Source organism: Glycine max, chromosome 17 (assembly GCF_000004515.6).
Source record: "Glycine max cultivar Williams 82 chromosome 17, Glycine_max_v4.0, whole genome shotgun sequence".
Taxonomy (NCBI): Eukaryota; Viridiplantae; Streptophyta; class Magnoliopsida; order Fabales; family Fabaceae; genus Glycine; species Glycine max.
Window position 1 is genome coordinate 12,223,303 of NC_038253.2, and position 16,100 is coordinate 12,239,402.

At 30.2% G+C, this 16,100-nt stretch overlaps 3 protein-coding genes across 3 annotated transcripts; 1 reads left to right on the plus strand and 2 right to left on the minus strand.

Moving 5' to 3' along the window:
- Positions 1-2,027: 2,027 nt before the first annotated feature.
- On the minus strand, positions 2,028-3,510 carry LOC102662090 (protein ALP1-like). The gene is made up of 3 exons (XM_014769434.3): positions 3,259-3,510; positions 2,953-3,141; positions 2,028-2,862 (listed from the first exon to the last, which is right to left on the minus strand). The coding sequence occupies exons 1-3, from the start codon at positions 3,508-3,510 to the stop codon at positions 2,164-2,166; spliced, it is 1,140 nt and encodes a 379-aa protein (XP_014624920.2). The 3' UTR covers positions 2,028-2,163.
- Positions 3,511-4,045: 535 nt separating this feature from the next.
- LOC102670199 (uncharacterized protein At2g29880) lies at positions 4,046-5,217 on the minus strand. Its single transcript, XM_006601393.4, has 2 exons — positions 4,591-5,217; positions 4,046-4,496 (listed from the first exon to the last, which is right to left on the minus strand). Exons 1-2 carry the CDS (start codon positions 4,945-4,947, stop codon positions 4,332-4,334), a joined length of 522 nt encoding a protein of 173 aa, XP_006601456.1. The 5' UTR covers positions 4,948-5,217; the 3' UTR covers positions 4,046-4,331.
- A 1,001-nt stretch (positions 5,218-6,218) lies between these two features.
- Positions 6,219-13,394, plus strand: LOC100781644 ((S)-ureidoglycine aminohydrolase). Its single transcript, XM_003549903.3, has 13 exons — positions 6,219-6,409; positions 6,628-6,744; positions 7,231-7,318; positions 7,413-7,489; positions 8,353-8,392; positions 8,521-8,587; positions 9,824-9,909; positions 10,182-10,263; positions 10,758-10,814; positions 10,946-10,984; positions 12,036-12,106; positions 12,786-12,839; positions 13,167-13,394. The coding sequence occupies exons 1-13, from the start codon at positions 6,376-6,378 to the stop codon at positions 13,234-13,236; spliced, it is 882 nt and encodes a 293-aa protein (XP_003549951.1). The 5' UTR covers positions 6,219-6,375; the 3' UTR covers positions 13,237-13,394.
- Positions 13,395-16,100: the final 2,706 nt, after the last annotated feature.

Here is a 16,100-nt window from a genome sequence, read left to right on the forward strand (position 1 = left end):
TTATATATTAAAAAGTTCACCAGAATGAAGTTAATAATTTTTTTCCAAATTTTTTAAAAGTTGTGGGTCCATCAAAATGGGAACATTGAACCATGGATCACCTTGCGCATGTGTTCGAGACGACATTGGATAGACATAAATACAAATAAAAAAAAGAAAGATAATAACATTCATAAAAAATTATTCATAACAAAAGAAGATTATAAAAAAAACAGTAACAATGTCAAATTTAATTTTACTTGTCATTTAGATTTTTTATTTATTTATTTTATTAATTTTATAATTATTACTAATTGTCTCTAAGAATAATGCATTAGATTTATATCTACCTTAAAGTTTCTCATTGAATATGATATAAAAAAATTGATGACCTTAACACACATTATATAGTGTTCCATCGAGCTAAACTCCCTCGTTATATTCTTTATGTATTCATTTGTGTTAATTGTTGGATGCTCTAAATATATCTTAAAAGTGTTTAATGATATTTCGTTTGTCAATACTTCGGTGTGCAATTGATTCATTAGTTTTTCTAGATAGGCTTGTTAGTTTGACTAATTTCTATGAAGATTTCAATATCAATAATATTCATGATCAACATCAATTTTCAAATCTATTATTTATTATGTATATTAAAAAGATTCATCGCATAAACAATTTCCCATGTTATTATCATATTTATTATTATTTTTTCTAAAAAATACTTATCTCATTTTATTGTGAACTAAATCCTCAACACAAGAAATTACATGATTAAAAGTATAAAAATTATCCAATGAAATTATCCTTAGTAACTCATGAACAATTTCATTAATTTGCCTCTTTATGTCTCTTGTGGCAAAAGATAAATTATGGGTCAATATCTTCATCACTTATCAATTAACTGAATTCCTAACTATGACAAGTCAAATCGGTTTTTATAACTATAATTTATGATCTTGTTTTTTGCCTAAAGAAAAAACTTATGGAAGAGTTGGGAGAGATCCCACTTCTTATCTTATTTATAATATAAAAATAAATAATAGATATTTGACAATTGAGTTGATAATTAAGTATTGATAATAGATTTAAATGTTTTTAGGATATCATAATAGATTTAAGATCAATCAATATATTTATTTTAAATTCTAACTATATCTAAAAATATATAATTAAAAATAGATAATAGATATTTGGTACTGAGTTGATAATTAACTCTCAAATTCTCACTTTTATCCCATAATCCACACAAGATAATATTAAAAGTGTTTTAAAGTATGCATTTCCGTACATGACAAAAAAATAATAAAAAATGTGTGCACCACGGGAGTTGATGGGAGGGCACCACTAAAAATAGCTCCACATAAATAAAGGTAAAAGCTACTTGAGTAAGCTTTTACAATTCTCTTTCTTATTTTTTTTAAATAAAAGTCATTTGTTTTAACTTTTAAGAATTTGTTTCAAAAGAGTTTTGACCTAGTTTTTATTCTTATAAAGAAAAAAAAGTAAATAAAAAGTTAGACTAAAGACTAAGGAGAAGTTTCAAGTATATTTTCAATTCTTGTTAATTTTGAATTTGATTATTGTATTTTAAAATCTTGATTTTACATTTTATTAATATCAAAAACATTAAAATACATCCTTATCGAATTATCTTCATGCATGCATTTTAATTTTGCTATCTGAATAATTAATTTATAAATATGGAGGCAGAAAACTAAAATTTTAGATGAAACATAAAATCATAAAAAATAAAAAAAAAATGTATTTTTTGGTAGAACATTAAGGGGGGTGTATTGGATTGGGATTTTGAGAGAATATTTTGACAAAAACAATCTTGAAGATTTTAAAAGATTATGTGGGATTGTATTGATTTTGTGGGATTTTAAAAGATTTTTTTTAAAAGACTTTTTACAATCAGGATTCTTAACCCAAGATTTTAATGGATTTCTAACACAGATTTTTAAGATTTCAAAGTACTTTATGGATTTTTAAGATTTTGAAAGATTAATACATTTTAAACAAAAAAATAACGGAAGTTACAAAAGTGAATGAAAAAGATGATAAATAAATTATAATGTTTGAATAAAGAAAATAAAAACGATAGAAATTTTAAACCTTTTAATAACAAAGTCATTATTGCCTAAAAAAATAATAACAAAGTGATTCTCACTTCATGTTCGCCTAATTATTAGCATTTCTCCACATATCTGAACCTATATTAGTCCTCCATATATTAGCATCTTCTCGTTCCTGCTCTTGTGTTTGAACAATGGGTTCATGATCATTGTCTTCGTAATTTGGTAACACTGAAGATGAAGATGAAGACTCGTCAGTAGGTTCCACTGGAAATTCATCAGAACGACATTCTTTGCGAAGAAAATTATGAAGTGTTGCACATGCCAACACAAGCTCTGCTTGTGTTTTAAATAGAAATGGAGGTGCTGACTTAAAAATTGTGAACCGCGATTTAAAAATACCAAATATCCTCTCAATCACATTCCTTAAGGATGCATGCCGAAGATTAAATAATTCCTTTTCATTTTCAGGGTCATTACCGTGACCTGCAAAATCTTGTAGATGATATCGTACACCTCGATATGGGGCTAAAAATTTGCGTCGATTAGGAAATCCACAATCCACCAGATAATACTTACCTTGGGGCACTTTAAGTCCATTCTTCCTTGCCAAAGCATCACTTAACACCTTGGAATCATGTGCTGAACCCTCCCACCCGCTAAGAACATACATGAATTCCAAATCAAAGTTACAAGCAGCTAATACATTTTGTGATATATTTCCATGACGATCACGATAACTGCTTACATCTCGTCCTTTTACTGATGCGGGAATATGTGTACCATCAATAGCTCCAATGCAATCCTAAAGTGTGTGTATCAATAATCATAAATATTATTATAATAATCACAATTATAATTATAATTTTGTTATAATTAGATAATGATCACATACCTTAAAATAAGGATAAAACCTTGTGCTTTCCCTTATTTTTGCAGGCACAGTTGAGCCTGGTCTAACCATTAAATCAGGTGCTAATAAGTTCAGAGCTTTCAAAATCTTGTGAAAATTTTCACTTGTAGCAAATTGTGATCGGCCAAATGTATTGCGGATTACACAATATCGAGTGTTCTGGCCGACAATCTGTAGGAATGATGCAAGCATTTTTTCAACACAAATAAATCTTGTATCCTCCAAAGGTGTTTTTTCTCTTATAATCGTGCACAACTTTCGAAATACATCAGGATACATCCTATATACTTGTCGAAAGATTGCAGGATCATCGTTTAATGCTTTGTGTATATAGTCATATCCCCGACTAGTAATTTGTCGTCGAGTTAATGGACGTTCAATATGTTCACCACGCATCATATTCAAAAACTGATTTAATATATCTATTAAAGCATAAATTGCCATCACATATGTGTATGTGGCTTCATAAAATTCTTCATTTGTTTCCTCGTCATCTATATCTTCATCATTTGTATCTTCATTATATATATCTCCATCCATATCTTCGTTCTTTATGTCATGGTCATGGTTATAAGTCAATATCAAAGTTAATATCAAAGTTAATACAAATTCATATATAAAATAAATATAACTAAAGTTTAACCACAACAATTTCACAAAATATATAACCTAAATACTTCAACCATAATAGTTCGACCAAAAAACAAACCAAATATTTAAACCAAAAAACAAACCAAATATTTCAACCAAAATACAACCATAATAGTTCGACCAAAAAACAAACCAAATACTTCAACCAAAATAGAGACCCAAAAGATATAGTTCAACAAACTCACGATGTTTAAAATAATATGTTAAAAATAGATGATCAAAATATTAATTATTCCCTAACTTAAAGTTTATCCAAGATGAGCGTTCTTCCGGTGACATCTTCAAGAAAAAATCATTTTTTGCTTTAGTATTTAACAATTCAGCTGTCTTGAAACGCGTTATGTCATCCAAATTTGGAATTTCTTTTATAACATCCCAAATAATACCCTCGAGCTCTCTATCTCTATCTCTATCCTTTTCTCTTTTCTCCATCATGTTGGATATTTTTTCAAAATTCACAGCAATAGTCCCAATGCCAACAGAAAGATTTTCCAGAACGTTGCCTTGATTGTTGATCCCAACAGCGCTTGAACTCCCTCCATACTCGGATCTCCTTCGCTTGTGACAGTTTTGTTTTTCTATGGGAACCTCTGAATCTAAAGGGGGGTGGGATGGTGGACTTGGTTGGTTTGGTGATGGAGGCTGATATGCTGGTTCATAGTTATTTGGTGTTATGAATGTATCACTATTAGGATCATATGAAAATTCTTCTATCCCAACAGTCTATTTTCTGGCTCAAAAGTTGTTGCATCAGTATCATCTGGATCGACTGATATAGAATTATTCCCGCTAGAAACTCCACCCCCAACAACGATCTTCAAATACTCATAATCAACCATACTTTTTCCTCGAAGTTTGCTGTGACTTGGGTGGGACTAAAAAAAAAATCATTGTTAATATACTACAAATATTATAATTTACTAAATTTATAACTATTAATATATTTAAAAGATTATGAACTTAGCTCACCTTTAAGTAATCTTTCCATACATCCTCATGAGCAGTGAAAGTTTTTCCAATTGGGTCCCATCCAAAGCCAGAGTTGTTGCGCATAAGGGTTGACATCATGTTATACTGGTTTCGAAACCACTTCATCCGACTCAAATAATGACTATAAGTTTTAGGGAATTTAGTTTTTGCATTGAGTTGAGGAAGTATTATTCGTTCTACATTTTGTTTGCTAAGTGACCCATTGGCATCACGCAATCCCCTATTCATAGCATCCACCAAGAGGTGCAACAACTCATTGGTATCCTCCATAGTCCAAGATACATAATTATCTTTGTCTCTACTCTTTCCTTTGTTATTTTCTTGTGAATCCCCCATTTGATCGCTAATATATATATAAGAAACTAGTTATTTGACAAAAATAGTTATTGTTTCCTAATTGTCAAAAATATAGTGACTATATCCTGAATAATATACAATTCAATAGAAAAACCAATAAAAAACTACCTAATAATAAAATAAGGGTCATGCTAACATGCGCACTTAGGGCACATGTTAATGATACTTCCAATAGTAACTATGTCTTAAAAACAACAATTTTTGACTTTTAAAAAAGTAAATTGCACAACTTTCAATACAAAATTTCTATACATAATACACTAACAAGTGTCTTAAGGGCACATGTTAGCATTTTTCATAAAAATAATACTCATATATCATAAAATCATTTAAAAAAAAACTATTAACAAAATAACAATAATAATAACACAATAACAATTAAAAAATTATTAACACAATAATAATAATAATAACACGCTGTCAAAAAAATAATAATAACACATTAATAATTAACATTTTAATAATAACACAAGAAAATAATAATAATAATAATGGACGTTGTAAAAAAACAAGTTGAAAAAACAGAAAAAAAAGAGTTTTTTATTTTGATTTGCATATACAGTACTAAAAAAAAAGCAATATGAAATCTTGATGCATATCAATTGCCATTCTTTTGATGCATATTCATTGCCTGGACGTTGAAAACAATATGAATACGAAATCTTGAAGCATATATAGCACCCTTTTCTTTTGATTTGCGTAATATACATATAGTATGAACAATATTGACTATCGATTGCCATTAAAAAAATAGGTAAAATTGATTGAAAAGTTGTAAGAGAATGAACCTGGTAGTGGTTTGTGTCTTGTTCGGCAGGAGAAGAAAAAGTCTTTGGAAGATTATGAAAAGTCTCAAGGGTTTGGGTGAGATTGTTGGAGGAGTATTTTATGTGTATTTCTAACTAAAAAGTCTCTCAAAATCCATTCCACAAAAGAATCCATCAAAATCTATTTACTTTTGAATACCAAAAGACATTTTAAAAGTGGTAAGAAATCTCAATTGAATACCAACAGATTTTGTTGCCCTGAAAAAAAAATCTTTATTGTCTTAATTGAATACCACAATATTTATTTATATTTTATAAAAGTCTTGATTGAATACCAGGAGACTTTTAACCCGCATTTATTTAAATAAATCAAAAGCAGAAAGAAAGAAAAATATCCTTGTCCAATAAAAAAAATGAATACTGGATTCCATGGGACCCAACGCTGATACCATGAAAAATTTACAATGAATTATTGTACGGATGTATCAGTGTGTTCTGTTCAGTATTTGTAGGTTTTGAGGAATCAGTGTCTCTGTCTCAGTGCTAGTGTGAGTGTGAGTCCGTGACACACTTATCCACCTACTTTCATTTGAGCCACTCTTCTCAGTCCAAAACAGTTTCTCGTTTTCTCATCTGAAAAATGAGGAGCATCTTTGTCCTTCTCCTTGTTCTGGGTACTCTCTTCTTTCTCTGTTTCGTTCTATGCTCTGTTTGGCCCCCACAAAGAAAAAAGAAGGCAGAAACAAACACATTAATATATCTTCTCGTCTGTAAAATTTTTAATGTTTTGTTGGTTGTTATTGGTTGCCGAAAGGAGGAGTTTTTTTTATTTTTTTGTGGTTGAAGAGTGTAGGATAAATAACTTGTTATGTTTTGTTCTGTGTTTCTTCAGGTTTGTTTAAGTATGCATTTGCTGAAGAAGGGTTTTGCTCTGCTCCTTCGGAATCGAAATCAAAGCCTCTTTATTGGAAAGTGGATAACCCCACTCTCTCACCTATCCACCTTCAAGGTTTGACAGCTATTTTTGTTGTACTATTTTTTTTCTTAATCTTAAATTATTATTATGTTATTGATTTAAATTGTTTAATGGAGCATGGAGAAAACAAAGACTGTTGGTGGTTACTGATTTCATTTCCCTTTTATTTTCTATTTTTTTTAATAAAAGGGAGTTTTGTGTTTGTGTCTTTTTAAGACAGGCTTGTGAGCTTGGTTAAAACTCAAGATGTTCACAAAGTTTTGAACACGTGATTTTTTTTCCTAAGATAAAGATGTGAACTTTAAAATTACTATGATATTATTTATTATTTTTGGTTGCTGAAAGAATTGGCTTAAATGGTGAAGTGTGACACCCTAATATATTATTTATTAATGAACTATATGTAAAGGTTGTTTAGATCTCATAGTTTCTGTTAGTGTCGAGTCTTCAACTATTTTCTTGAAAAGAACTATATAGTGAATTTGTGTTGAACTGAATTTACTATGTTTTTGTTTGCAGATTTGCCTGGATTCACACGCAGTGTTTATAAGAGTAATCATGCTTTGGTATCACCAGAAAGTCATGTATATGGCCCATTGCCTGATTGGTACTCTTGACATTCTTCATTTGTTTTGGTTTAAGATGTTTAAGCCTCTTCATTGCCCTCTTGTTGTGTAATAACTTAAAAATTGCTTTGACAGGATCGACACGTCAGGCGCATATTTAATTTCACCAGAAATGGGTTCACACTTTGTAATGTACCTAGCTAAGTTGAAAGGTTTGAATAGACATATTTCACTTAATCCACTATGTTTACTAAGTTGCCTGAATAAATTCTTATCAGATGAGATATAGTTGCTTCAGCATATGAGAATCAATTATTCTAGTCTTCTAGACTACATATAGTTGCCAACATACTAATGTTGTGATGTCATTTTCTGCTCATATACAATGATGCATCATTTGGATGCTGCTTCCTTCCTTGAATATCTTAAGCATATGGGGTATGTACAGGCCTCCTTAACATATATCAATATATTGTTGAAAAAAACAAAAGAAGTGTGGCATGAAAAATATTGAACACTCGGAAAGACATTGAAAAAGAAATTACTCTGTGAAGGTGAGTGCATATAAGAAAATTTGGTTTCATCCCTCACAAAGGATTCTTCTCTCTCCAAATTAGTGTTTCTCTGGTCCAATGCTTCATGTGTCACACTGGTTCAAGAACAACTTTCATGTACTTCAACTCTACAAAGCCCTGGAATGGCTTGTAAGTTGTAACTGCACCTTAACAAAATATCTTTTTTTTTTCATGATTCAGTGCCATTATGATGGTGCCCTGTTTGTTTCATTGTCCTGGAACCAACCTCCACACTAAAATACTGTTTGTCTTTTGTTTCAGCCTAAATTTTAATGTTTGGCAATATCTCATTATTTGCTTCTCTTTTTAGGGATCAAAGTGATATTGGGTTACAATTTCCATCATATCCTCCAAATCTACCTTTACACTTTCCGTTCATTCAGCCATAGGCATTTTGTTTATGACGCTTGATGTTTTATGTATGTATGGTGCAATTCACAGTTTGCCATGAAACTGAATTTTCTGGTACACTTATGAGATATGCTTTGCCTCTTTTCCAGAAAAATCAAAATCAGGACTACCCCTGCCTGGTGTGGAGAGGTTATTTCAGTTTCTGCATTGTACCCCTCCCCAATTTCTTTTCCATGACACTCCAAACCATTTAACATTGTTTCTGGCTCTAAATGCATTTTTGATGTATTTACAAGATTGTTATGTGTATTGTGTAGATTTATCTTTGTGCTCCAAGGTGCTGTCACCCTCACTAATGCTGCTGGTGTTAGCCAACTACTGAAGGTAATGAGTTTCCGATTATTATGTAAATGAAGTTGTATTGTCAGTATGATCACCAATTTTTAGTACTGTTAAAAATTGATATTTTATGTAAATCTCAGGTTTGGTTAATGTGTTTTTTAAACTACTATAAGCTCTATTTTTATTTTATTTTATTATTAAAGTATTAAAGGAAGAAAATATTAGTTGAAAGGAAAAATAATCTAGGGGAGAATAAAATACCCTCCTTAAAAGAAACAGTTGAAAATAACAGTGAGCCAAACTGGCTCTATGAAATAAGACTTCCAATCTCTTTTCATATCAGTAATAGCAATTCCCTTAAGAAAACCATGAGTAAAGCACATCAAAGGGAAGCTACAGACACTTCTCGTCCTATAAAAATATTAAGGGAAAAGAGAAACCCTTGAAAAGTTGGACATTCCTCTACTGCCAAATGCACTAGAGAGCTGCACATGCCACTCATTACTATAAACTTGCATCCTCGTAATTCCAGTTGTACCCTTTGAAACATATCGTGATAAACTTCTCCAAGGTGGAATGACACACCCAGTGTTCCCCTGTAGCCACTCAATGCAAACACAAGCAGAAGGCTGCTTTTGAACTATGTCTACCCATGAACCACATATCAGGAGAAAAAGCTTTCCACATATAATTTCCTCTTACCAGTATATAAGACTTGTGGGAGAAGTTCCATGTTAATTATGCTAGTTTCTGGAAATATATTATACATGATGTATTCTTATTACTTTTTTTAATAAATTTTGGTTACATTTCTGAGATTGAGCTCATTATTCATTGAAATGTTTTTATATTAAAAAAATAAAAAAATGACTGATATTGCTTCAAAAGTTTATTTTCATATACCATGCTGTTACTATTTTTTATTGCTAGAGAGCTTTATGCATTGAAAATTAAGATGATAGGAAATTTTATGATAAAAGGGAAAAGGGAAGGAATGTAGGCTCAAACTGATTGACAGATTATGATATTGCTTTCTTATTTCTCCTTTGGTGAGTCCTCTTATTTTCTGGTTATATGAAGTAATCATAGGAATATATATTTCCCTCTTGTGTGATACTTATAATTGACCTTAGTCTATTTGCACATAACAATTGCTGTGTCTTTCATTCATGTTTTGTCTGGCTACTAGCTTTTATGTGATTTTTCTTGAAAATTTAGATAATCACTATATTATCTATAAAGGATATAAAAAAATTGACACCAAGGTTTTAATTCCAGGTTGATTCTTATGCTTATTTTCCTCCAAATTTTGAACATTCAATTGAATGTGATACACCTGCTACTATTGTGGTATTTGAACGGAGGTTTGTACTATGTACTTCTCCCTCTTGCAATTTATATGTTTCATCCCCGTCACCTTGCCATTATGAGAATGCATGCAATCAATTATGATTGTTATATTGAAAATGGATTGATGAATCCATTTTATATTTCAAGATTCCCTGATAAGTAGTCACAACATAAGTTGGCATAGCTTTCAAGGATTGCATATCATATTTTAATTGTGTATATTCAGATAGTGAGCAGTTGAGTACTCTAATGACTTTGAGTATGAAAAATGTCTATAATCTATTAGATATTCTCCGCTACCAAATCATATCCCAGAGCCATTGGTTGGTTCAACTGATAAGCAGCCACTCCTTGAGACTCCAGGCGAGGTAAGTTGTTGACTCCAACATACTGAAAATCATTTTTTTTCTTCATTTTTTTGCTTTAAATTCAGTGATTATATTTTCCAATTTAAGATGATAGTTCATAAAAGAACATTTATGCCACTGTTACAACTTACAACTATTAATGTCATTGCCTGGAGCAACTCTTACACGCTTTGGGTTCATGTCACTTCTCTTCATCAATCTGAGAGTATGTTTATTACTCTGAACATGCAAGCATCCTTTTCTGGGTGTATTACGCCCATGGATTCAGATAACTTTCTGACGGTCCATGTTTAACAACTAATACAAGTCACTATGATTTTGGTCTGTACGTAATACAATTGTGATATATTACAAACTCCCCATTTGTTGAGGTTATCCTCGACAATCAAGTCTCTCTGCTCTCTCTTGCTCTATCTATCTTAGGTTTTTGATCTGTTATTCACTGTATCCTAAGTTTTTGGACGGTTTTTATTTCTCTCTATATGCATTATCAGATTTTTGAACTGAGGAAGCTAATTCCAACATCTTTGGCATATGACTTCAATATCCACGTAAGCTCAAATCTCTCGTGTACCTATTCCTTTGGCTGTCTGTTATTCATTGCATATGTCCAATTTTCATGACTGTGGTTTGGTTTCTGGTAAATTTTGGTTAAATGTTACTGATGTACCCATGACTGCAGATAATGGATTTTCAACCTGGAGAATTTCTTAATGTGAAGGTAATTTGTTTCTCTACCCTTACAATACCTGATGCGAATGTTATATATGTATGACTTCAGCTGCATTAAGAATGTGGGTCTTTACAATGGGGATTTGATGATAAATCACCTCTCTTTTGTTGGACAAATCAATGGTTCGTAGCTAAATAAATGATGGTCAAGAACCAAATGAATGACTATCCTTGGCCAGATTCTAGTGACATTTAGTTTGTGGTCAAAGCTCATTCTTGAAGCCCAATATAAGGGAGGCTTGAATGATGTTTTGTATCATCCCCATTTTATTCAATCTCTTCCCTTGTGTAGCTTTTCTTTATATTTTCTAGAGGGAAATTGTAAGGTGATTTTACTCCTATGGATACAGATAGTGATAGTTGTTGTCTCCTAACAAGTTTGAGAGTGATTGTAATTACTATATTCTTTCTAGTGTGATCCTTGTTTCTCTTACTTGTGGATGTAGCCTATGGCGGGAGAACCATATAATCCTTGGTGTTCATTTTATCTTCATTTTTCTCATTTCAACTTTTGTTGCATGTCAAATTATGATCCAAAATTTCCAAACATCTTTTTACTTTGATAACTTTTCATTGAATGACATATAACTGGTATAAATCATAATAATGTACTGTAATAGTCTAGTCATGAAAATAAGCAATCATCCTTTGGGCTGGGTAATAATTGGGTATGCTTAATGTATACTTCTGATTTGGCCAATTATCTCAAGTTCCCATTTTCAAACATCAAATTAATATTTTGGTTTTTTCATGTGATTTCATGATTGAAACTTGTATAAAACAATGTTTTTTTTATCACTTTCGGGACTAATTAATGTGATGTTATGCTATCTTCAAAACATATCCTCAGTACATAAAAGGATACACAGCTTTATTAGAATTGCATTTCCATCTTTTTGAAATCAGCAGGGGCATTTTCTTCTTAATGTTAGGATCTTTGGTACATCTTTCCTTAGTTATTCATATACAAGTCTAGGAGAGAGTTTGTCTTCCAATTTCGAAGGACTTTTAAATTTTTATTAAATTTGTGGCTTTTGCAGGAGGTCCATTATAACCAGCATGGTTTGCTGCTACTGGAAGGGCAAGGCATTTATCGTTTGGGTGATAGTTGGTAAGAGTTTAGACCTAGCCTGTCAAAAAAATTGGTCTGAATGTCGCATGGAGTTCTATATAGTGGCATTTTTGTTTCCATTAAATGGTCACTGCTGCATTGAAAGAGGAGTTTCACTTGGTCTATGTGGTATATATACAAAATCTATTACTTTGGGCTATGCCTATCGCTTGAGCTTTTGGTTTTGCGTCGAATTTGGGGTCTTGGCCCTAGGTTGGCTACTAATGGTGAGCTATTTGAACTTAACTGGTCAGGTATAAACGATTGTGCATCTTGGTCGAGAGTAGGGTTGTGCATGACCTGTCTCATGCCTCTAATCCGGCCTGATCTGAAGTTAATTTTTATGTATTCAGGTTTTAGAAATTAGACTCAAATGTATTTTGAGGACAAGTTTGAGTTATGTTTTGGGTCATCTCAATCCAATTTGGTTATCATTGAAACAATTGGTTATGAATAAACTTTTAATTTATTTAATAGATATGTTCTACTTTATTTTATGTGGTGTCTGCTAGATTTTGGGTTGGATTTTAGGCTGTGTTCTTCAGTTTTGGATGGAATATACTATTGTTTATGGTTTTCCAAGATTGTTTTGTTACAGGATATAGTTTATTCTTATCACTGAAAACTGGCACTTTACATCCGTGATTTGTTTTTTCATTTTCTTTTTCCTTGTGAATAGGTACCCAGTTCAGGCTGGTGATGTCATTTGGATGGCACCATTCGTCCCACAATGGTAAATCATACGTATTATATATAGCCACATTAATGATTTATAGTTACATTACATGTAACTTGAGAAATGGTAATAACATATTCTTTGGCACATTCTTTTTAACATATTCTCTAATTAGTTCTAATTTATTGAAAATATCGTTTTTGTGGATCCCACTTCATATTTAATTCTCTCTTGATTTAATAATTTTTAATAAATTTTAATCAATTAGAGGATGTGTACTTAAAAGAGTGTGTTAGAAAATTTATTGCTAGCTCTTCTTAGTTCTTATGTAACTTTCATCTCATTTACATGTTCAATAATAATACATGTGCTGTCACTCATCAGGTATGCTGCCCTGGGAAAAACAAGAACACGTTATCTTATATACAAAGACGCGAACAGAAGCCCACTGTAACCAACGTTGATGGACTTCAGATGAATGATATGGATGATAGTGACCCCCTTCTAATGATGTAATGATTTAAATAAAGTGCTAAATACATTTAGATGGTTGTATTGGACTAAGATTTTAAAAGATTATTTTTGTTTAAAAAAATCTTTTGGATTTTAAAAGATTTTGTAATAATTGTAACGACTTCTAGAGTGCGTTTGGATGAGAGAATTTAAAATTTTGAGAAATTTTAAATTTTAAGAATTTTAAATACTTCAATTGAAATTTTTTATTTTTAAAATTTTGTATTTTGATAAAAAAAATTAAAATTGTGAGGGTGAAAGAAAATGAATGCAAAGAGAAGAGAAAATATGGTTGGTGTGTTTCTAAAGAAAAGAATATTGATATGGCATGGGGAGTTGTAGGGGAATCGAGACACAACAGCGTACATCACCATATCTGATCATAGCTTTTAGTCAACGGTGTAAGGCCCGTGTCGGCAAGTACCTCCATCGCGTGATAGGCAACGACAACTGCTCCCCTGACTGACAGATGTAGTTCTACGTGTCCCCTTATGTTCGCACCCGATTGATGCTCCACGAGTTCAGACGCTATTTCTTGAAGAAGAGGATCATTGGCGTAAGGGAAGAGTCACGAGTTCGAGAATGAGATTTTTGAAACTTTCAGGTGAAATGTTGTAAAGGAAATACATGAAAGTTTTGGAAAGTTTTTCTATCAAGAAGAGAATTTCAATTTCTCACTTTCTAGAATGATTAAAATTTCACATTTTTAGTTGTTTAAAATTTTGTTTTAAAATTTTAAAAATTTAATTTTTTTTATAAAAAACATTCAAATAATGAATTTTAAATTAAAGAAATTTAAATTCTCTGGTAAATTATTTCTCTCACTTAAAATTTCATGAAATTTCAAGGATTTTGGTAGAATTGTTTAACGTGTATTTTTTACCAAATTTTTTTATAAAATTCATCCCATAAAAGAATCCATCGAAATTTATATACTTTTGAATATCTAAGACTTTTTTTAAGTTATAAAAATTCTTAATTAAACATGAAATTTTTTATATTGAATTTCTTAAAAAAATCTAATAATCTTGATTGAATACTGTAAAACTTATTTTTATTATTTAAAAGTCTTAATTGAATAACTCAAAACTTTTTTATGAAAAAAAAACTTTTTTTAAATTTTTTTAAAACTCTAATTGAATATACCTCTTGACTATCTATCATATACTAAATGTTTTTAGTATTTGTTCACTTGAGTTTTTATTGTAGGAGTATTGAACAAACACTACTAAATTATCTTTGGGATTGAATATTTCATTTTCATCACCGAGTTGAGTTTTCAAACCGTCGTTGAAAAATTACCTTCAACTTAAAAAAATGCATCATAAGTTTTTAGGAGTTCATGAATGATTATATTTTGAACAAATCCTTAACTTAGTCCTTTAAAATTACATATGTTATCACACATATCTTTAAGAAAATGATTATTAAATTAGTCTTTTAAATTTTGTCACCACTTGAAATAAGTTCAAAGATTGGATTAGTCAATAAATTAGTTTTTTCAATATTTTGATGAGAAATAAAATCTTACATTGTCGTGACAATTTGTAGAAAACTAAAGATAGTAAGAGTCAATGCTTCAAATCTTTGAGGAAAATGTAGTGACTAAATTTTTGGACTTTATGTGATGATGTATGTAACCTTAATACATCTCTAACATATTATTTAATATATTAAATATAGGTCTAATTTTCATTTGAAAAAATGAGATTTATAAAGATTAAATTTCAAACCTTCCTATGTTTATCTATTATTATATTTCATCCCCTCATTTTAAATCCCTACTCAAATCTCCCCTGACTTTTGAAATTCCAAACCGTTGCGTGCCGTGCACATGCTCATCTGATGAAAATTTTGGACAATTTCCGTCTGTTAACTATTACATATTGTATTTGTATGATGTGTGGGTTTGATAAATTATAAAATTTTAAATCTGTATTTAGTATTATTTTAATAATATATAAAAATAAATAAATTTATAATTTTCAAAATATTTAATATCATATTAAATATAATTACATTAAAATTGAATAAAAAAATTAATTGTATTTTGAATTGAGTAGATATTATCTTCAAAAATATTAAGTCTATTGAAATATATCATGATTTATTCTTTATCTAAGTAATAATAATGATGCAATACCATTTATCAAACAAAAAAATAGTGATATAATATTTATATGAAATGTATAAATTCAAAAGAAAATAGTAAATATAATTTATAATTATTTAAATTAAATTTTATTAAACTCATGAGCTATAAAATATTTAAAAAGTAAAATTGTTATCAATATATAATTTATTATAAACAATTCAATTTAAATTGAATTCTTAAGTATTATGTGTATTTTTTAAATTAAATATATTGATCATCAATTTTACACGAGGTTATCATTATAAAATAAAATATATCAAATACTATAGTTTTAATAAAGTAGCTTATTGTTAATGGTTTAACAAGTGTACCAAATGTTCAAATATTAAAGACTCGAAGTTCGAGTGTCTCCATAAGTACTTTGTTTGCACTTGTGTTGAATAATTTTTAATTTATAAGAGAAAAGATGAGATAAGGTAAAAGAAAAGATGAGTTTAAAAGGAACAATAACTGAAATAATAGATAAAAAGAGGCAAAAGATATAAAAGAGAAGAAAGTTTCTTCTATTTTTTTTATAGGATTTATCTCCTTTTTCTCATTTTTTTAGGAAAAAAACTTTGGGCTTACAAGCTTTTTTGAGGGTGTCTTATTGTGTGTTAGTTTTAACTTCGTGAGACAATTTTTACCTTAATCCTCCCCCAAATTAGGGG